At 39.1% G+C, this 22,690-nt stretch overlaps 2 protein-coding genes across 3 annotated transcripts; both read right to left on the bottom strand.

Moving 5' to 3' along the window:
• Nucleotides 1–102: 102 nt before the first annotated feature.
• Nucleotides 103–12,112, bottom strand: DEK1 (calpain-type cysteine protease family). Of its 2 annotated transcripts, XM_089623264.1 has the most exons (30): nt 11,677–12,110; nt 11,007–11,257; nt 9,612–9,794; nt 9,367–9,502; nt 8,940–9,070; nt 8,728–8,842; nt 7,588–8,605; nt 7,365–7,475; nt 7,201–7,259; nt 6,781–6,943; nt 6,397–6,670; nt 6,165–6,315; nt 5,972–6,083; nt 5,733–5,898; nt 5,564–5,634; nt 5,330–5,421; nt 5,076–5,238; nt 4,932–5,003; nt 4,404–4,781; nt 4,209–4,324; nt 3,821–4,118; nt 3,396–3,715; nt 2,922–3,273; nt 2,520–2,840; nt 2,313–2,417; nt 2,096–2,224; nt 1,616–1,996; nt 1,412–1,549; nt 1,080–1,316; nt 103–991 (listed from the first exon to the last, which is right to left on the bottom strand). In XM_089623264.1, exons 1-30 carry the CDS (start codon nt 11,820–11,822, stop codon nt 686–688), a joined length of 6,495 nt encoding a protein of 2,164 aa, XP_089479390.1. In that variant the 5' UTR covers nt 11,823–12,110; the 3' UTR covers nt 103–685. The 2 variants fall into 2 exon arrangements, with proteins under 2 accessions (XP_089479390.1, XP_089479389.1); XM_089623263.1 differs by having other exon boundaries at nt 3,396–4,118; nt 11,677–12,112.
• Nucleotides 12,113–16,383: 4,271 nt separating this feature from the next.
• On the bottom strand, nt 16,384–19,210 carry LOC149386878 (protein neprosin-like). Its single transcript, XM_089622419.1, has 6 exons — nt 18,711–19,210; nt 17,865–18,206; nt 17,620–17,784; nt 17,493–17,546; nt 17,257–17,403; nt 16,384–17,178 (listed from the first exon to the last, which is right to left on the bottom strand). The coding sequence occupies exons 1-6, from the start codon at nt 18,852–18,854 to the stop codon at nt 16,801–16,803; spliced, it is 1,230 nt and encodes a 409-aa protein (XP_089478545.1). The 5' UTR covers nt 18,855–19,210; the 3' UTR covers nt 16,384–16,800.
• Nucleotides 19,211–22,690: the final 3,480 nt, after the last annotated feature.

Raw genomic sequence — 22,690 nt, 5'->3', positions numbered from 1 at the left:
TGTCAAACGTGGCAAGTGGGATATATATCATTTGCAACCAATAAAAATAAATACATATAAGCTAGTTACACAATTTCGTATTCATTCAAATGATACCAAAAATGAAAGGGGATAAAAACATTAAAAGTTCAGAGAACTGTGCTTTTACAAATTCAAGCTCATATTCCACCTACACAGCATCTCAAAACTTGTGCTGTTTCTACCCCCACCTTCCCCAGCTAACGAATTAGAATTATTTCCTATTTTTTTTTTCTTTTTCATTTGCTCTCATTTACATAATCAACACCTATATATCTTGATAAAAACCAATTTATGTACAGTTACAAAACTGCCAAGAAACCCATTTTTCGTTTACGCCGCCAGAACTGAAGCTACTAAGAAGAGTGATGCCGGAATATGATGAATATTTGCATGTCAAGATTGACCCGACTATACTTTGCTCATGAAGTTTCCGGTTCCAGAGAGTTGAACAAACTGCCTGCTCGGCGCCCATTCTTAAAGCTCTCGATAATCCCTGCTCTGAAGCAAGTTAACAAGCTGAACGACCAGTGGAATGAGAAATGATATCTTCATGGAGAGCTACAAAGACCAACAAGATCACCCGATCGATCGTGATATGGCGTGGTTGGTTGAACAGCCCAGGCAACTCAAAATTGGAAGACATTCTGTTCTGTTGTGGCTTAAACTACAAGGGTTCCAGGGTGACCGATGCTTTGGTGAAAACAGAGAGAACAAAAGGTGCTTCTTCTCCGGGGTGTATGGTCGTCGGGACAATGGTATAGCCTTTGGGGTCAGGCTCCAAAACCATCTCACAAGATATTTCTCGCGAATTCACATAATCTGTCCCACCCACCGATTCGTGCAAGTAAATGTTATAAGCAGCACGCCTACCACGGGTCTTGAGAATCCTCATTCCAATATAAAACATCATTGAGTCGTGACTCGACTGATAATTTCTAAAACCCGCTACAGTCCTCGAGAAGCTCACACCCTAAATGCATGGATACCATAGTTGAGAAAAACAGTGAGTAACAAACCAAAATGAGAGAGAGAGAGAGAGAGTAAAATAAAAAAAATACCTGAGTCAAGGTAATAAATAGATGAATGGGACATGAAGCATCGGCACCAGTGGCTCTTAATCGGAACTGAGGATTCTGATGCCACGAGTCGTAATCCTGGCAGCCACCAGCCGTGTAACCACGCCATTGGCCGTGAACAGAGTATCGCATCTCTGGTGGGTATACTCGACAAACATATATGGACCGAAAGTGAATCTGGAAATCTTGCCAGGACATCCAGAATATACCGTCTTTTGACTGTTGATTCAACAACAAAATTCAGAAATACAATAATCGGACCTCAAGAATATCATGCATAGTACGACCAGGGAGGAGAAAAAAAAAGGGCTGACCTGAGGAACATGCTTTAGCTTATGCTTCATCCTATCAGTCCATTCGGGGGAGGAGTCGGACCAAGGCCCATTCCACTCGACTTCGTTGGCCCATGGGTTACGTATCTGAATGAGCTTGTGCCCATCCACTTCCCGTACCTAAATGAAAACACAATTATGAGTGGTGAAATGAAGATAGAGAAGCAACTTGCTTTCGAGGCTTACTTGGAGAAGCGAGTAAGCATGTCCCTGCACGATGCCGCTTGATGAGATATGCACATCCGAGCCCGTTGGACTCCCGGCACCGAGCAAGAATCCTTCCAACTTGAAGCGCAGCAACTGGGACCAAAGCCTTCCACTGGCTAGGTCAATCTGAGCCTGCGAGCTTCTCATGTCGATCTCCTCGCCGGCGCCTCCGGTGAGGTCCACGAGAGCGTCCTGAACAAGCCCGCCTTCAAGCGCTTCATACGAGCCGTGCAGTTTCGCATATGCCTTCTCCAATATCGACACCCACACCTCGTTCCCTTTCCTGCTCGTAGCAAATGCCGGCTTCCCGGCTGACTCGCATGGTATCCAATCATCCACAACCACCGGAACCCACTCACCCTGACACCATCACATGCATTGCAAACACCAAACACACTGTTTAATACACAAGACTCGACGTGTGCTAGCCTAGCCTGTCGTGAGTTTCGGAAACCGCACCTGAATACAGAAGCGGATAGTGTAAATTCCTTCCTCGTTGTACTCTGGAGTAATTATTACTTCTGATATTCGCGACACCTCCGTCAAAACCGCAACAGCGCTCAGGAACCAACAGTCGCCCAATCGACCCTGTTCATCACGCATGTTGTTCTTTAAAGCAGAAGAAAATCAACGGGAATGAATTACCTTAATTTTTTAGATGCGAATATGACCAAACCTGACAAACATCAGAAGGATTCGCAGCCCCACTGAACAAGCACGGCCGAGCATCAAGTCGGCTCTCTTTGACTATATCAGCTGGCCTATTCCACTCAGAAACAACCTAAATCGAGGAAACCAAATTCGATAAGTGTGAGAAATATGAGAGAGGGGAAGGGAAGACATATCCTCTCAGTAGAGAGTATGAATCGAGGAGGAAACCCACCAGAAGCTTTTGAGGTGGATTCAACGGATCTAAATACAAGGATTGATCACTCGGTGGAAATTCCTGATCGGTGAAATGTGTTTCGCCCTTCACAGTGAGGGCTTCTTTGACTGCCAATTCAACAGAAAGCATTCGCTGGTTGATCTCTTCCTGAGTCTCCATCCTAGGCTTCCTATACCGTCTGGCAAACGAATCAACATCGATCACTACGCCCTCGCGCTCGGACCGCCTTTTCCTTCCACTTGAGTACTGCCCGTCCCAATCTACTTCATCCCTGTCATACAGCCCTACATCCGCAGGATCACTATCCCATTCATCAACCTGGAAAAAAATATTTATCAGTAATCCACATCCGGAAACTATTTATAGATTTTACAAACAGTGCTTATATACGTAGCGTACCCTGGCAGGTGAATCTGCCCACTGCCAGTTGTCTTCAGGAAAATCTGACATGCTAAACTCAGCAGAAGCTACGGCGGAATGAAGAGCGGCGATCTCATCGTCCGTTAAACATCTTCCCCAAAGAAAGACGTCCATTACGTGCATTTTGGATTCAGCACCTTCGCTATCTGACCTCCCAAACGCATCGATATCAATCGGTGGCCTAACGCCGATCCAAACTTCTGTGCCTTGTTCCCAAATACAATCACCAACTTGCAATGGCAACCCGCTTTGGTAGCCATCAAAACCACCATCTAAATAGCAAGTTGCCTCTCCTAAATCAGCGTCAATCGTCATCGTTACAATATGCCACCTACAAACCCATGTTGAACATTGCTTTAGTGGATAAATAAATAATACATTGTAGAAAACAGTCACGGAAAAAAGATGGGTTCCGACAAAAATAAAAATATAAAATTAGGAAGATGATAGAACCTTCCATCGGCGATACTAGTTGCACTAATGCTCCATTCCTTTGCTACTGTCGTTTGTCTTTCGCCTTTTGTGATTAATCTAATACCCACTTGTCCAGCTTCTATGCCTTGCTCCGAACCGGCCACCAAGACTTCCCAGCAAATCCTCTGTTGAAACTCAGTTCCCAGTAGACAAACAGGTCCAGACTCGGGTTGAATCATCACAGCAATTGAAAAGCTAACTTTTTTGCTTTCGCATATGCTTGGATCGATTGGACCATAATGCCTTCCGCATATAGTCGGTTCATCATCAAGGACACATATAGCTCCCGCTATCCCTGTCTGATACCAGCAGAGAATCCCGACAATTATAATAGAGTTATATAAAGAAAATAGAGAGAAAACAGCATAACCAATAAATCCTTGCAGACAAAGATTGAACAAAACCTGAAGTGCTCTGCGAGATAACTGGGTGGAGCGTATTCTACGAGCAATGCTAGAAACTCTCTCACGCGCGAAAGAGTCTTCAAGCACCGAATCGCCTCCCACGGCACGAACTGCAGCGGCCATGGCAGCCGCTTCCCTGCTTCCAGCATTGGGAATCGAGGAGATGAGCGAAGCTTCAATCTCCTTCCATTTACGCTCCTCTCTCTCCAGCAGAGCCTTTCTTCTTTCTTTTCCCTTTCCCTCTTCTTCGCGTCTCTGCATCAACAGTTCCTCTTCCATCTCCTTTTCTCTAATATAACTGCAGTAAAAATAGGAATGCTAAGACGCTGCTAGTCTCATACTTGGTTGGTTAAAGGTCATATACACGCACGAGAGAATATAACTTTACCTCTCCTGAATTATCTCGAACTGTCGGCGGTCTTCAGGCATCCATTTTTTTATTTTTTTTGCACTCAGATCCGAGAAGCCAATACTATCCAGAAAAAGTCTTAAGCGCACTTCGTCCTACAAAAGAAAATAAAGAGGAGGATGTCATTACCAGTTCTAAATTTGAATGATTAGGGTTCATAAAACTGTTATTCACCTGTACTCGCTCAGCCTTAGCAGTCAAACCTAGTAAAAGAAGAAGATAACCACCAAACTTATCCCACATATACACCCATTCGGTGTCAATGGCCTCTTCCAAAGCCAAGATCCGCGCATGAGCACACATTTGTCTTCTGTTATCCACGTCACTTGTGGGCTCGAAACGGAAAGTCCTTCGATATCTCATTTTGCAGAAGAACGAGCCTGCCACTAATTCCTCATTCCTCAAGCGATCCCTCAATTTCATGACATCAGCTCTGGGAAGCACAAAGTTTCCTGCCCTATCACGCGTGATAGAAGGATCTCCAACTAAAAGAGCCGCAGAACTAGCAGACCTTTGCGGAGCTGAATAAGTTCCAGATAAGGCGTTTCTTGTCTGTGTTCACAGGAGATACTTGTCAGAGAAAAGGAGAAACAAAGTATATCATCATTCGCACAACACAACATACATTTTTCGCTTCCAAAACATGTAGAAACAGCTCAAAGAGGGGTTAAGAAGAAAACACTCAATAAGCAACCAAGATACCTTTGTGGCAGATCTAGCAATCGCCTGAATAACAGTTTCCTTGCTGAGAAAGTGGACTGCATCTTCCATCGTCTAGAAATGTCAAACAGCAGACGAGTCAGGTAAACACATTGCAGAAAAATGGTAAACCGAAACCCAAGATACCTTAAGAGTTAAACAGGGACGGGAGACCGCAAAACCAAAGGAAACGACAAGGGTGACAGCCGAAACAGCAGCGCCGGCAAACGGTGGATAAATTTTCAAGCTTGCCACAACGCCCCACCCTTCCGTTGCCAATGCAATCCCATACAGCATCAGAAACGCGGCACTGTTATAGCATACGACAAGTGAGTGAATACTACACGTCTTGTCTGATGCATATATATTAATGAGCAAAACAAGAGGCAACCCAAACAAACCTGACATTCTTGCCACAATCTGCATGAGCATCATAGACATACACAGGGAGAACCCTGGGAGAGTACACAACGATTGGAGGAGAGAGAAGAACCTGCAAGAAAAGTTCAACCATGAACATTAATAAGTGTGTGTGTGTGTGTAACACAAATGGAAGTAACAGATCAAACTTAAACAGTAGGATGTGATTCAAAAGTAATCAGAATACGATTAGAGATGTGCGGAACAAGACTCACGGTCAATGCTCTCCCGGCAAGTAGAAACAAGAACGAAAAATACCCGACCGACGCTCCCACAAATGCTCTATCTGCAAACGCAGCAATGAAGTTGGTAACATGATTACCCGAGAAAAAAAAATTATATAGAAAAAGAAAAGGATGGGTAGAGCCAAGAACTTGATTTTACCTCCCAACCATCCAACAACAAAAGCAGCCAGAGCCAAGAGAAATGCAAGGAAACAGACAAATATTGTCTGAGTCCTTGTAAGATAGAAATTATTTGACGCCCAATGGTGGATAGCACCAATTGCCAGTACGACTAACAGAAGAACTAAAAGGCAAGCCACCCCAATCTGAATGCAATGTCAAAAGACACCCATTAGACAGAGTGCAACACAAAACTAGGGCAGAGTACGAACAACATACCGTCCAAGGTTGAATTACAACGATAACAGCTGATATTGCCCCAAGAAGAAGAAGAAGACCAATCGTAACAAAAACATATACACCATGAGAGAGTCTCCAATCATCATCTTTCCTGAAAGAGATTCATGTTTATATTTTGGTTCATTGATTTGAATAGCCAAAAAATGCAAGCAGCATTTCAAAGTTAACTAACCATTTGTAAAACCCACAGCAGAGAGATAGCAGAGCTGGAATGCTGAGTAATGGAAGTAAAGCAGCAAGGAAGTCTACATCCGTAGGAACCCCATCAACTCTGGACTTCACAACCTCCAGATATGATACACCACAAAAGGACACAAGAACAGCTACAGAAACAAAATGAAAAACGGTAAACACAAGACCTCAAGCAGGTGGAAAACAAAATATCAAATTGAGCATGCCGTTACCTGTGAATATTCCGACGCACGCTGCAGAGGACATGGAGAATCTGTAGGTTGCGAACCATGAAAGAATGGGAAGAAGACCCGTAACGAGCAACGCAATTGCTGAAGCCATAGCCCAGCCGAGGTACACAGCTGATCCATATTGAGAGCTAAAACTCTTTGGCTGTCCTGTCCATCCTTTGTACGCCAAATCCTCCAACGGCGTGGCCGACACAATCGCCCCAAGTGATAACACAGACCCACAAAACACCACCATGCAAATCACGAGAATAACACCCTGAAAAAAAAAAACTAATTAGAAAATCCAGTAGAGATACAGGCAAAGGATGCAGAATGAAATCGGGATCAGAGAATGTCCAACTCTTGGAGTATGCATTAAATGTGAACCTCTTTTATTCCAGGATATGATGGATTTCCTTCAGGCGTAGAGCGATGTAATCTGGGGAACCGAAACTGATACCCATTGCTTATCCATATAGGAAGAGCAATTGAAACACATGCCACCATGAGAGGGACAGTCAAGGACAGCCCAAGAAGCACAGATGATTTGCTGCCAAAAAGTACAAAGTTGTGAATAGATCAACATTGAAAAACAGCACACGCTATACCCCAAGGGGTTGGTCTAGTGGTTAGGGCGATTCTTGGGACCTTATCTAGTCCTCAGTTCGATTTCCTATGGCCGCAAAAATTGGGGCTACTGGGGTAGTCTCCCGGTTGATAATGCCAGGGCCTCGTGGATTTTAGTCAGGTTTAACCCGGACACCACGGCTATTAAAAAAAAGCACAATTTACTGCCTGAAAACTTACCTCAAGAACGAAAGAAGCAGTCCAACACAAGTGCTAAGCAGCCAAGCGATAAAACCGTACTACATTAAACCAGCACAAATGACACTCGTAAGGCATGTATAACACGGGAGATGAGTAAGTGCTTGGCAATTATATAAAAATAAAATATAAAAAACTGCAGATACCTTGCGAGATTTTGAGGTCATAGCCATTTTATCTGCTTGCAAGGACCGGAGAAAAGCCATAATCGAACAGACAACGGGAGATAATAACAGCACCGCAAATCCGAACTCAAACTACAATCAGTAGACCACATTTTTTAAGTATAAAAAGCAAATGACGCCAAACTGCGTGTCTCTTACACAACCTACCAAATGAACAAAGTATGAGAAGAGTGCCATGTTATACCTGCTGGTGGGTGGCATTTATTATTCTGATAATCTTTGGTCGGAAAATTGCCACGAAGATTGTTTCTGCGACAAACACAAGACTAAAGAGAACCCATGCTCTCTCGGGGGTTCCTGCCACGCTGTGCAAAACAAGCCTCGACACCTGAAGCCATTTTTCGAGCCCGTGCAGTCTAAGTTCTTCCGACAGAGAGATTTGATTCGGCAAGGCGTTTTCAACACTGTTGGAGTCAATGTTTATGGCGTCAGTATTGTCACGGTGATCTCTATCAGCATCCAAACTGCTTCTCTGAAGCAGAGCGAGGATGGTGGGATCCAAGCTCTTCTCCTTCAACATCATAGCAAAGTTGGGGTCCAAGCCTTTATCCTGCAGCAAGCCCGCCAGCTCACGATCGCCTTGCCTTGCACTTCGCTTCAGAATGGATGTTATCCTCGGGTCACTCAATCTTTCTTGCAATGCCAGAGCTAAATTTATGTCTAACGTCTGTTGGTTTGCGGAGTTCGACGTGCTCGATTCACAGCCTTGGCTTTCGAGACCGCTGCTTGAACAGACCACCAAGGAGTTGTTGTGCTCGAAGTTTTTATCAGCAGAAGATGACCCTACCTCTGGTTCTTGAATCACCGATCGGCAAGAACTGCTACGCATCGCAAGGCTTGGTCTTCCACTATCAATGCTTTTGTCGCTGTTTATCCCCTCGTGAGAACTCGCAGCTCGACACAGAACATTACTCCAGTTGTTAGCGTCCACTCCGCATTGTGTCGTGTTCCTATTGCTAACATTGCCGAGAGGAACGGCTTCGACACTGCTACTTCGTTTAATACTCGAGCCACAGCCATCAGACGAGCTTGATGAACTGTTCTGCTCTTTCCTTCGGAACCCCTCTCTCAGCCGAATCACGGTGCTCTGCAATGCATCTCTTCTCGCTGCCAACGGATTTGTGACTGAAAAATGGCGAGAAACGGCAGCTCCAGATAATACAGATGCTACAATTGCATAGCTAATGCAATGGCCCAAGTACCTGCCGTGATACAGAAGTAGCAACAGATTCGTTAATAACCCCACCAAATCCATGGGATGGACTCGCGTATGATCTAAGTCTAAGATCCGAAAGGGAAAAAAAAAAAAACAAAGCAAACAAACCAGTAATGTACGCCAAAGCAAATGAGAAAAACCCGTGATGTGCCAGCAACAAATAGTGCAACAACACGACTTTGAAGGAGCTGGAATCCATACAAGCAAGCCCCCATGTTCCAGTCTGCATGATTACATTTGTACACAATATGCATATAACTTTAAATTTACAAGGGCGAAGGTAAAACAAGTAGAAGAAGAAGCAAATAAGAGCAACAAACCCAGAATGATAACAGCGCCTGATGTTGTAGCTCCAAGCCAACGTGCCTCCTTTGCAGTCAGACCATATAAGATCGAGTACACAACAAGTACTACAAGTGAGCCAAGGTAGAGCATCCCAAGATGTGAAGCCCTGAATAAAAAATGGAAATTCAAGAGAGAAATCAGCAACAACTTCTGATACTTAACATGCAATTTCAAGGCAAAACTAACACTCCTCCATCCTGAAAATTTACAATTTAGGAAAGTGGCAAATAACCAATGGCAATACAGCTCACACGAAGTAAACCAGTCAAGAAAGGCATTACCAGTGTTTATGCATTGATGAAAACATAGAGTAGAAATGATAACATGATAACTCTAGAACAAACAAATCTACAGAAAAAGCTTCAGCGATGATCATTATGCAGATTTGATATTGGCGCTTGCCTGCTAGATTGTCGAGGATATAATTCATTAGGATCTGGCGGCTCTGGTAGACATGCCACTGGACCTACTTCTATACAATCAGAATAAGCAAATTTGTATGCCTTCCTTACATACTCGTCCACGTCCAAGCCATTACCTACACATTAGAAACTTGCCATATAAGAATACGATGTCTGAACTGTAAAATTCACTTGGCCGTGAAAGTAGACGCATGGTGATAGCCCAAAGAAGAGAGATGTAAATACCGTTGAACACCATTCTACATATAAAAAGCATGTTGATTGCTAAGGCAATAGCTGATACGCCAAAGAAGAAGCCAGAAGGTGAGTATCGCTGGGATGCCTTTGAACCAGCTGTGACATACACAGCACAAAGTTCATATGCACAAAGAAGAGCCACCGCTAGGAGTAGAAGAACAGCAACCGCTCCTGCATAACCAAAATTCAGACTCGACCTTTCACAAAGACACAAAACTTAACAGACATTGTATATTATTTAAATACTAGGAAAAAAAAAGGTTATGCTGCAAACGAGCTCTACTAACATGATGTACACTGTATCATGCCTCTCTAATTTTTTTTCCCAGTCATCTCTTCTACCCTTGTACCCTCCAGCAGAAAACTAGAAAACAAGTCCATCTTTAATGCAGGCAAAGAATGAAAGTAGACGACAAATTTCCTTGTAACCGCCTATTTACATGTACAATTTAATTCAACCCAGCATATATTCCTAATACAGAACACTGAAAATGGACTCCAAAGTCCAAACACCACTTCATTATGATCAAGTCGATTAGCAGCCATTCAGGCTCTCGAATTACAGGTACAATTGATATTAAGTCAGATAGCGCATACAGAAAGAAATTGAGCAGCTAATGAATGTACATAGTTTCATACGGTGTTCAAGATATGCATTTAATGATTGTTTATAATGAAATCCTGACGATGAGAACAAATAAAATTCTATGTTTTGCCGTACACGTGTTGGGATATTTATTGTATTGATTATGGAGTTTGACTATTACCCTTTCATCGTATTTTTCGCAAGCAATGTTAAGTAAATATAGGTAAGTATCAAAGGAAATTTGGTGTTAATGTGAAGCTTTTAGGTCTAGTGCCACGGGATTTTATCAACTCAATCCGACGGCGGTTTTTCGTTTCGACACACATTGAAGGTCACTGGCTATTCCAGTTGCTAGTAATGTTACTATAATTTGTTCACTAAACTATAATACAAAAGCGAGAAAAAACTTGGCCTAAACATGGAAATTAATCATTGGACTAAAACACATGATTTGCCACAATCACAGAAATTATAAGAAATTCTTGAAGAATTCTTTTATCAATAAATTATTAGATCCGAAATTAAATTATATATGGAAGTACAAACAAGCTCTTTCGTAAATCACTTAAAACTGCTTAATATGCCAAAGAAAATTATCGAAGTAATTATTTTATTTTTTTCTATAAAAACATAAAATAAGGGTGTTAAGAACACATAAAACTTCAGTGCAATTATATTATAAAAATTTGTATGCCCCTAAAGCCACATAGCTAGCGTAGCAACGAAAAGGAAATTAGCTTGTTCTCAGCGAGCGAATAAAATTTTGGCCAAGAGCTAAAAAAAATGGAAATACGTACTTGAGCTTTGCCATTGTGTTCTCCACCAAAGCATAATTGAATAAAAAGCCAATAAGAGAGCAGTCCCAGCCATAATGACTGCCAAACCAACGATATCTCGGCCCAATATCCCAATCAGCCAACTTCCCCAAATGATAAGAACAATGACCGGAGAAACCACAACCGTCCACGCTGAGAGAGACAGCAATCCACACAATATATCCAGCTGCGGTCCTTGCAATATACTCGGCCATTTTCTCGCAAATATCCAACTGAAACACGCAAGCCCATAATTATACAAAAGAAACACTCATGTATGCGTGTCCATGGGGTTCCAATTTTTCATTCTAGCCTTGTAGCCTAAACATAGTAGCATCCAAACTATTATGGTAAATTTGATATGGTTTGAATTAAAAAGCCTTGCTAAGCCAGCACTGTGCAGCTTCTAGTTCTAGCCTTGCAATACAAAATCATCAACTAAAACACTGAATTAATGACTCAAGTGCTTAGTCTCGTTGATTTAGGTTTGCGGAGACAAAAAGTAGCCAGCATTTCCCAATGGAAAACCTAAATGTAACGCAATTGCGCGTCTTCCAAAACTTAAACGCTACTAAAAACAGAGTTCCGAGAGAGTAATTTCGAGGCCAAAACATCGAATTGCAATTCGAAGAGTAAGAGGTTTAGTAGGAACCTGTAAATCCTCCAAGGCCTCCAATTGACCGCCCAAAGAATCGAGAACGAAGCCGAAGCTAAAATGGAGAAGACTGTCCCCGAAATCACGCACGCCAAAACCACTTTGTGTTCATCGCCTTCCATGTCTCGCCTCTGCAACCACATGCATCGACAAAACGCCCTAAATTGAGCTCAACATACTCCGATTCCTCACCTGCTAAGCTTCCAGACCCTTGGTCATGGTTAGGGTTTGGAGAGTCAAGTCAGGTGAAGAAGATTGTAGAAATTAGGGTTTGGTTGGTTATGGCGAAACTTTATCTTTCTCTACTCTACTATCTGTTGAGTTCTTAGCTCTTCTCTCACTCTCAAACAAAAATATTTGTTTTTGTCCTCCTCATTTTCATTTTGTTTTCTCAGAGACAAGAGAAAAGAAACCCCCAAAATAAATATTCAATTTTTTATTAAAGAAAAATAAAATATAAAAAAGCGAGTCTTTCTCTCTCTCTCTGTCTGGCTTTGTCTGTGAGCTGTAAAAAAATAAAAAGAGAGTACCACTTTTTATCTCTTCTTGAGAGAGTGAAAAACCAAAAAGTAATTAAAATAAATTGTTTATATTTTTTAGATAAATATACAGTCGAGACTTGTGTTTGTAAGTGTGAACTAGATATCCGTCGCCTAGCGTTGTCGTTTGGCGGTTACTTTACGCGCTTGTGGTAGCGCGTTTCTTTAATGCGCGAAAGGAATTGGAAGGTGGTTTGTACGGTTTTGTTGGTGGTGGTGAGAATATATTTATTTATATTACTACTTTTATTGGAGGAAAAGAAAAAAGAAAAACCAAAGGGAAGTTTTTGTTGGTGAAAATAAAAAATGATATTTGTGCGCAAAACCAAAAGAGTCAAAGTGGTTGCAAAAGGCAGTGATGCATTTGAATTAGTAGGTGAGGAAATATGTCCGATTGTCTGTCAATACCAAATTATTTGTTTAATTAGGAAAATATAACTTTGGAAGGTGGGAGTATATTTTGTTTTATTTTTAAAAAGTCTGTTCCGGAATTGACTTGAAGACCCGGATGGAAATATAAAATGCAAAGATCAGGACTGTATAAAACTTAATCGAAAGTGGCACGTTTGTAGGGCTGATATGAAAAGTGGATGCATTTGTTTTTGAAAACTAAAACATGTTATTTCCTTAACTTTGATCCTCTCTTCACCAACTTTATGCCCTTTTCATTATTCTTAATCATCATAATCATAAACATCTAGATCTCTCTACTGCTGATCACTTGTTAGTTGTTAATTTGTTATTATTCACACACGACTTATGTCTTGAAATCATTCACTACCAATATCATGCAAATATATATTCACTTTTAATATCGAATAGTATGGTGTACGTGTATTATACAAATCATTTATTACTTTCAGTATAGAATAGTATTAGTAATAGTAGGGTGTGATTGATTTAAGAAAAATGTGGACCTCAGTGAGTCTTTATAATTTTCTAATTTGGGCCTACTTCTTTTCTTTCGAAGGTCCACTTGCCTGAAAACACTATGTTTCCTTTTCTAAAAAAAAAAAAAAAAAAAAAAGCCCTTGAGAACACAGCCCACACCATAGCACCTGTAAGGGCTGTGTCAATAGGGGGATCCCACGTTCGAGGTTTTTCCGGGGAGCTCATCAGCGGGAGGCACGGGTTACATCGTGGCCTCATAAAAATCTAGCCTCTGATAGTGCTCATGATCATTAATAAACAAAGAACAATAATTGAAAGCATTATGATGAACAAGGAAAATAAAAAGGAATTCATATATGAAATTCTGATCAGACACAAGGACAAAACACTATGTTTCCTTTTCTAAAAAAAAAAAAAAAAAAAAGCCCTTGAGAACACAGCCCACACCATAGCACCTGTAAGGGCTGTGTCAATAGGGGGATCCCACGTTCGAGGTTTTTCCGGGGAGCTCATCAGCGGGAGGCACGGGTTACATCGTGGCCTCATAAAAATCTAGCCTCTGATAGTGCTCATGATCATTAATAAACAAAGAACAATAATTGAAAGCATTATGATGAACAGGGAAAATAAAAAGGAATTCATATATGAAATTCTGATTAGACACAAGGACAAGATGTCGCACACAATTTATTGACAATGTGTCCGACAACTTGATTGCACACAGATAATGGATAAACAACAAACAGTGCAATAAAAAAAATACACACGATATGGTTACCCAATTCGGTGCAATACACCTACGTCCGGGGGCACTCTGCCAGTGGAAAGGATTTCACTATCTTGTAGTCAATAGTACACGCAAGGTTTATATAGATTACAATCACCAAATCAATAAAACCTAGAGACTATTACCACCAGTGAATACCTAGCCAGGGACTCCCCCTGGATTTGAGCTCCGTCTCAATTCCACCCTTCGAGCAACCGCCTGTGCTCGGATGACTTCCAGTCTTCAACCGTTCGTGAGCCTTCAATCACGAGATCACAAAACCCAACTCTCACAGACACTCAATCTTTGTGGAATAGTGTTTGAGAGAATACACTGCGATTAACAAAACACAAAGCCTCCCAGTCCGCCGGTCTTGCACGTCTAAGAGCTCTAAGTGTTTTATCAAAAGCATCAAGGCTGCTAAGGGGGAGCGCATGGCTTTTATAGCAGTTGTACAGGCCTGGAAGTGTATCTAGGGTTTCTTTACCCAGCCTCATACGAATATCTCATAATAAAGTCACCAGCAAGGCAATATCTCATAATGAAGTCACCAGCGAGGCAATCTGTCAATACTGGAAACTTGCTTGAAATAATGTCTGAACACAGGAGGAAAGATGTCTCACCAGAAGTAGAAGCATGACGACCGACATCTTTCCAAACAACTTGCACTAAAAAATAAAGCCAACAAATAACTTAACAACAATATTAAATATAAACAAAGTTCAACAATAATCTAGAGCAATAAAATAAATAATCTAGAGCAGCAATAATCGAGTGACAGCGATGCCGCCACAACCTCTCGCACCAAGCCACACTCAACTTGCCTATACCATACTCTTGTAGATATGTAAATTGTGTTGGCCTCGCGCGTGCGGAGCAAATCCGTCCCGGGGAAGTAGCTCCCTTGTACCACTCTCCTTGCTTCCGAAAACCGGGTGATTATCTGATAACACTTGATCAGTAACACCTTGTCGACATATCCAATATCCAAAAACTCAACCGGCCATTGAAGATGTGCATATGAAAAAAAATGACACAACTCAATCTTTTATCAAATAATTAGCAAATTAGCCATATTTACACTTTTAAATTGTTATTTAGCCAATTTTTATTAAACATTTGGTGAATAGCCACGTCCACGTATTTACACCCGTAAATTAACTAAAATACTCCATTTTATTTCCCGCCCAATGTGTAAATAAAATGGGATATTTTAGTTATTAATACGTGGACGTGACTATTTACCAAATATTTACTAAAAATTGGCTAAATAACAAAAGTGTAAATATGACTATATATCTAATGGAATACCATGTCCAATGGACAACTATAAAACTCCATGAATGGTGTAAAGTTAATCCAATGGTAACACCAAAACCCCATGAAATGGTATAATCTTTACACCAAAGAATGAAAAGTGTGTAAAAATTACACCAAATGTTTAAGCAGTATTTTTTTATCTAACTAATTCATACTACATGATTAAGTGTATATACTTTAGATTAGATATATAATTAGTAAAAAAAATTAATTAAACTAAAAACATATTATTAGAGTATTTTATTTGGCGTAAAGCATAGTATAATATTATTGGGGCCAAAACTAAATTTGGTGGAAAAATCACACCAAAATAATGTCACCACTTATTAATATGGTCCAACAAAAACAAATTAAAACGTGTCAAACGTTAAAAGTTGTGAAAATAAAAAAAAAAAATCAATCAAATACAAAGTTTGGTTTTGAAAAGAGACAAGCATTTGCTTGTTGGATCCAAATTCGGGGCATTGGGATGTGGGGATTGAAAATAGCCGTTGTGCTTTCAAATTGGCTATCATTCTGATCTCTGATCTGGCAATAGTATTTATACCCTTTTTCTATTTAGCTTCACTGCACACAGGAAGAGAAATACGTGTTTGAAAAGTGCATAATTTATTTGATTCCCGGGTAATGAACATCTTGTCATTTTTGTTTCTAATTAATCTTGGTGTTTATCAAACGAAAAGTGAAAGCATAATTTAACTTATTTTAAAGGAGAATGAATCGTGAATAAGGTGTTGGAGAGTGTGTGGTGCAAACAGCAAATGCAATATATAAAACATAAGTTTGTTTGAGATTGTGGGTTGAAAATGAGTTACGACACTTTCTTCAACCAATTTTCCATTATATTGCTCCACTTAAGAACCCCTTGAGCTCTGCTTAAGGAATCGTAAGTGCCTAATGAGCTCAAAGTCAAAAGCGACCTGTTAGTTACTTTAGAAATTATCCTTCAATTACTCGAATCCATAATCTATGACATAATACACACTTTTTACACGGACTTGGCAGAAATAGTGCAGGCACGCATTATTATTTATTAAAGGCACTCTTCTTAGCCACTCACATCTTATCCCAGGACAGGACAACAACATACTCTCTCTCTCTCTCTCTCTCTCTCTCTCTCTTTCTCTCAAAGGCAGATGCTTTTTTCCATAAAATGCTCAGAAAGTTGAATAAAAAGACTAAATAAACGAGGCAAGAAAACAGAGGAAGATGATCACACTAGGTAGGAATCTCTACAAATTGTTGCTACGGTACAAAATGGACCCAGAATTCATTCACACATCATTCACCACCACTCGAGAGTCAGAGAGAGGGCGGAGAAGGATATGATACACACACATATATTAGAAAGCCCTGTTTCTTTAGGCTTTTTAGAAACTTTGGCCACATATATAATATATATGTATATATTCCAAGTCCCCACCACTTACATGGAGAATCTTTTTAAAGAGTAAATAAAGAAAAGGTAAGATTAAAAAAAAAGAGGAAAAACAAGGGTCAAAATTCCCCATTAGTACACAGATGTAGGTCACTACCACTCACATGTTACTACTGAAGCCAAAGGTAAGAAAGAGAGACTAGTTACAGAATGGAAGAGGGTGGTTATCATGGGCAGTTTTGGTTTCTCCCCGGGCCTCCATAGTAGAAGAAATGACCCCAGTCGGCGTTGGAGCCGGTCTGGACGTCGTAGCAGTTGGACTGCTCGGTGAAGGTCCCGATCCCTTTGGGGGGTTTGAGGTTGTTGGCCTTGTCGACCACTTGGATGTTGCGGAAGTAGCTGGACTTGCCGAAGCCTTCCTCGGGAAAGCGGCCGCTGCCCATCTGCGTGGCGGTGTGGTGGCCGTCCGGCTGGGAGTTGACGACCTCCCCCCCCCACTCGATCATGGATGCGCTCTCCGTCAAGTACGAGAACAGGAACGACGGCCAGTACCCCAACACGTAGTCGTTCCCAAACTGCATCCACCAATGCCCTTCCTTGGGATCCTGTGTTCACACAAATCAATTCTTTCTCACTTACCATAACATTTCACCACCCACACCTCAAAACCACTTTGACATTACCTTCCACACCAGAATGCTGATATCGTACTGCGAATTGCGGAGCCCAGACACCGGAGATATGCTGGCTCCCATTGCTATCTCGCTGTTGATCTGAATGAACCCCGCGCACAGCAGGTTGTAGCACCCCGTTGCTTGATACGCATCGCTCTGTACATTCATTCACTCACTCACTCCATTTTCACCATAGCATGACACAACATCAAGTATGCACAAGAACAAGAGAGAGAGGCTTTTACCGTCCAGTAAGTGAATAGCCTCGTGTTGTTATCCCCATAAAGATCTGGGCTCACCTGTAGTGTTGTCGTCGTCGTCAAATATCAATCTCACCCACATGGATTTATTTATTTATATTACGAATAGTACCTGCCAACCAGCTTCAATGCTGTTAAGATCTTGGCCGAAAGAGCCTCCCAATAGCCAAAGCTGAGACAGGCTGAACTCATTGGGCTGTTGTATTTTGGGCTCCCACACATTAATGGTGGCTTTTGCTCCATAATACTTGTCTCCTTCAACATACGCTATCGCGTGCTATCAATCAATGAATACAGCAACCGTATTACTACCCGTATTAATTAATTTTATAAATAAAGAAAGGAGAGGATTAGTACCTGGTGACCGCTCTCGTTGACGAGATCGGGATCGGCAGACCTGGGTTTGGGGATGGATCTGTGCTGCTTCTTGCCGTAGCTCTTGACGGAGCTAGCTCGCAGGACGTCGTCTTTCTTGGTCCTTCGCACGGGGATGGTGTCTTTAGGGCATTTGCCGTTGACGTGCCACAGCTGGCTAATCTTCTCCTTGTCCGTTGGCTTGGCCTCGGCCTTGCTGTCCTCGAAGAGGCGTTCCGGGTGGAAGCTGGGTGTGGTCTGAATCTTGTGGTCTTTGAGGAAAGGGTGATCGAAAGCAGGCTGGTGAGAGATGTGGACGCAGTCGATAATGTCCCCATCTGGGCTCTGCACATATCATATCAAACCCACCATTAACACTACAATGCTACACTCTTCTCTTCTCCGCATTCAATTCACACAATAAATGAATAAGATAAAGGACAGAAAAAAAAAAAAAGTAATAATTTCCCACACCATTAAAGCTTTGATTTTTTTTCCTTCTTTTACATTTTTGCTTTTTTCTAATTTGTCTTTGAATCTCTCTTCTGCTTTACATATGTGTATATACATATATATATATATATATATATACATATATATATATATATATATATATATATAGAAATCAGAAATCCATTATTGCAACAACAAAAAAATTACAAAAATAAAATCAAACCCTCAAGTTCAAGATTTGATCCATCGGGGAGAGAAAAAAAAATTCAGATAAAACCCCATTTGCATTTACTTCAAAAGGGAAACGAGGAGCAAAGAAAGAAAAACTGGCTCATCATTCAAAAGGACATTTTTCTTCACAATACAAACGAGAGAGAGAGAGAGAGAGAGTGAGACCTGGATGGTTTTAAGGGCAGGCTTGTTTAGGCGCTTGAGGTGTTTTCGGACCTCAAGCTTTTGCCGCGAAGGACTGATTCGACCAGCGTTACAGTGTGATATCATCATCACCATCACACTCACAACCACTAATAAAACCCTCATTTTGTTTATCCTCACCAACAATGAAACACCCAGTCGCAGCTTTAAGAACTTGAAAGAAGCCCTTTCTCACTCAAAACACTACCACCATCACAACCGCAAAATACCTCACTCACTCCTCTCACTCTATGCTCTCAAAAAATAAGAACTTGGAAGATGGGTTTTTGTTGTTTATTTTAGTTCAGATTCCACAAAAATCCAATAAAACTCTCTCTCTCTCTCTCTCTCTCTCTCTCTCTCTCTGTTATCAGTTTTTCAGTTTTCACATTAAAACCTGTCCGATTTTCTCTTTTGGAATTTCGCACGAGGGGTAAAAACGGAAAGAAGGTAAAGAAAACACACGTACATTAATGCATGCATAGGCTTTCCCGTATACCACTACCCAGCTTTTCTATTTGTCGTTTTATGAAGGTTGTTCTTTTCCTATTTCCCATTTTGTCCTTCCCAATCAAAATGGGACCCTCCTGTTTTTACCTGTTTACCCTCACCTCAATCTCCAGCTCCAAGTCCATAAGCTTTAATTTAATTTGGTCAACCGTCGACTCATATCATCGTTCATATTTCATGGTTCATATTTCTTACTAACATATTTTAATGAACTCTCCTTGCATAAGTATGAATTTATATCAATCATATTCCCATCCGCACCGTATATTTATTACCATGACGGGGTGAAATAAAATTAATACATTCATTTTTTTTTGTTATTATAATTATTTCATCGCTGCTTGTTTACGTAATAAACGTGTGATTCCTAATTGACCGTCGTCATTTTTATTTTTTGGCCATAATATACTTAACCGTCAGAATTTTTATTTATTTTATTTTACATATAGATCGGACAGAAAGTACATGTATGAGATGTATATTTATAAGTACTAATTTCAACAAAAGGTATATTTATATTAATAATATATATTGTGATGTTAAATTATAAAAATATATTATATATTAAATAATATATAAAATTTACGTGTAATATTAATATCACATAGTTTTTCCAAGTATATATATAATAACATATACTCAAAATAATGTATGTTATTAATATAATATAATATAGTGTAATATAGTATTAGACGACATTATCGCGAACCAAGAGCACCATCGGAGGAGGCATCAACCATGCACGAAGTCACATGGGAGTGAGAGGGGATTATAACCCCCTCATTTTTTTTGTATTTTTTATCCATTTTTTATTTTACTTTTACATTTTTTTATCTTCAAAATTTACAAATTAGTTCTCCTGAATTTTTTGTTACAAATTAGCTCATCTAATCTACATTCCTGGCTTCGTCCCCTGTATGTAAGGATTAATATATATACATATATATATTATATAATCATAAGGTATGTTTTGGATGGCCATGGGCGTTTGTAAATATATCGTATATCATTGACTGGTTGATTTCATGTATTTATTTGAAATAGTGCGATTCTGTACATTGCCATGTATTTCTAATTTATGTGATGCTTTCTATGAGTGTTTCAAAACGTTATAATAATAAAATAATAAGAAATTATAAAAGTTATGTACAGTGGAATCCGATGAAGAAAATACTCGCTCTGTGCTTGTTGAAAGCCGAAGGAAATCATGGATAAATTATTAAGTGGACAGTGAGTGAGTGAGAGAATCGTTTACAGCGTGGAGTCTCATCCACGGCCATCTTTTAGTAATATTTTAAGACAAAGATTCTTGAGTTCCATTGTCATATGATCTACATTATCTTAATCATTCTGTGTATGGTGTGTGTGTGTATATATATATATATGATCGGTGTGTTCTCTTTTTTGTGGACTGAATGGGTAATATTATAAACAAATTTAAACAGTGACCATCGAGAGAACCATGGTCAAACCTTGCACCTTTTTTTTAATCAAACTATCCACTGAAAATGGCGCAACTTTCCAAACGCCCATATGATCATAATTCATATGAAATTGAATGTGCATAAAATGACTTTTTTTTTTTTTTTTTTTTTTTTTGTAAACATCCAGGTATACGCTGCATTGATACTCACTATTTATTTGGAAGAAAATATTAGATAATTTATATTTCCATTAAAAAAAAAGCCGTAAATAATATTTCCCACTAATTCGCTTTCTAATTTACTCGAATAATCTATTCCGGATACATAGTCGTGGAGGCTTGAGGATCATAGTATTCACTAGAGTTGATGAGAGTTTTTTCCCCTTTTATTTTAAAATGGATAGCTGCAATAAAGTGGCCTAAAACCTTCTGTATGTTATTTCAATAATTGCGTTAAGTCATAAGTACATACGTATATTTTGCTAGTTTAACTTCCATTTCCATAGATTTCTTTTTTGAACAAGTATACCATATAAAGACATACTGTTCCCTAATAAAAGGTGACATCCATTTCAACAATCTAGTACATATTATTTTTTTCCCAAACCAATTTAACAGCCTAAAAGTCTTACCTTTAGAACCCAGAATAATAATTGGAATAAAGAAATCACACAAGCCTTATACTACTCAAAAACCATAGTGGTCCATCTTTAACAATAGCTACCTAACCGGCAACAACAAAAATTGCTAAATTATCGGTTGAATTATTTGTAGTGATGCAAAAAATTATCCAGCACATATAACTTAAATTTTAAGTGATAATTTAGAAGATTTTACACTGTAATAAATGAAGCATTGAAGCAAATTATTGAGACTTACTAATCTACCTTTTCATATATCTCTGTTCTTCTTCGGACTACTACTTATACTCAACGTCTTTTATGCAATTATGATATCCGATCGTACAATCTTGATTATTTATTCGTCTCTTTTCCATTTGAGACACCAGTCATCACCAAATCCGTAGTCATGATGCATTCGATACATAATTCGACAAATAGTGTCTCTATGCATGCACATTTTTCTTAAACTCGATCTTCGTCTCGTCCATCAATAATTCATTGGAATGTATTCAAATAATCCATGACAGTTAAAACTTGATACTTGCAAGTTAAAATTACAATATGTTTAAGAATTAGGTAAATAGTCAACTAAAACGTTTGAAATTGCTATATAGTCAATGTTTCGTAAATCTTAAATAAATAGCCATAAAGATGACATGACCTAATAAATGAAAGTGGCTATTTATATAAGATTTACATTTGTAAATATACTTACTGTGGAGCCAGCTAAGAATTAAGGGGAAATACTCACTAAATTTTTTAAAATCAAACATTTATCAATTACATTATTTTTAATATAAATTATATGATTTTTTCATATATATATATATATCTCCCTTATGCATATAAATATTATCAAATTCATATAATATATTTATTAAATTTATATTATATTTAAGAATTATAATATTATTAAAACGATTTCATATTTATTTATTTAAATTTAAGCATGAATAATATTTTTTAATAGAAAAATGCTAATTAATTTTTATAACACTAAAACCGTTTTTAATAATATCATTATTGCCTGATTATAATATTAAAGTTTTTTTTAATTAATTATATTGTTATAAAAATTATATTATTAATGATTAATTACTTTTAAGGGAAAAAATACTAAATTGTGTTCAATGCTGACACGTTGATTTCCGTCGAATTTAACTGATTTTGTTTAACGGTGCAACTGAAACTTAATATTAGATATTTTTGTCATAAAAAAAAAAACAGATATTATTTTAGTGTGTCTTTATTATTTTCTCAATTTGTAATTATAGCTATCTTTATCAAAAGAATAGTCAATATCCAACAACAATCAACCCGTGAGCACTTACCTAATTCTTTTTATATAATTATTTTTTATCATTTTTTAGGGTACGTAAACTCTACGTCAAAAAGAGAGGATTTGT

The sequence above is a fragment of the Urtica dioica genome, chromosome 8 (genome assembly GCF_054948205.1).
Source record: "Urtica dioica subsp. dioica isolate 48M chromosome 8, U.dioica_male_clone48M_v1_H2, whole genome shotgun sequence".
In the NCBI taxonomy this organism is placed as follows: Eukaryota; Viridiplantae; Streptophyta; class Magnoliopsida; order Rosales; family Urticaceae; genus Urtica; species Urtica dioica.
The sequence above is the reverse complement of the archived record's forward strand: the minus strand, read 5'-3'. Positions and strand labels throughout refer to the sequence as shown.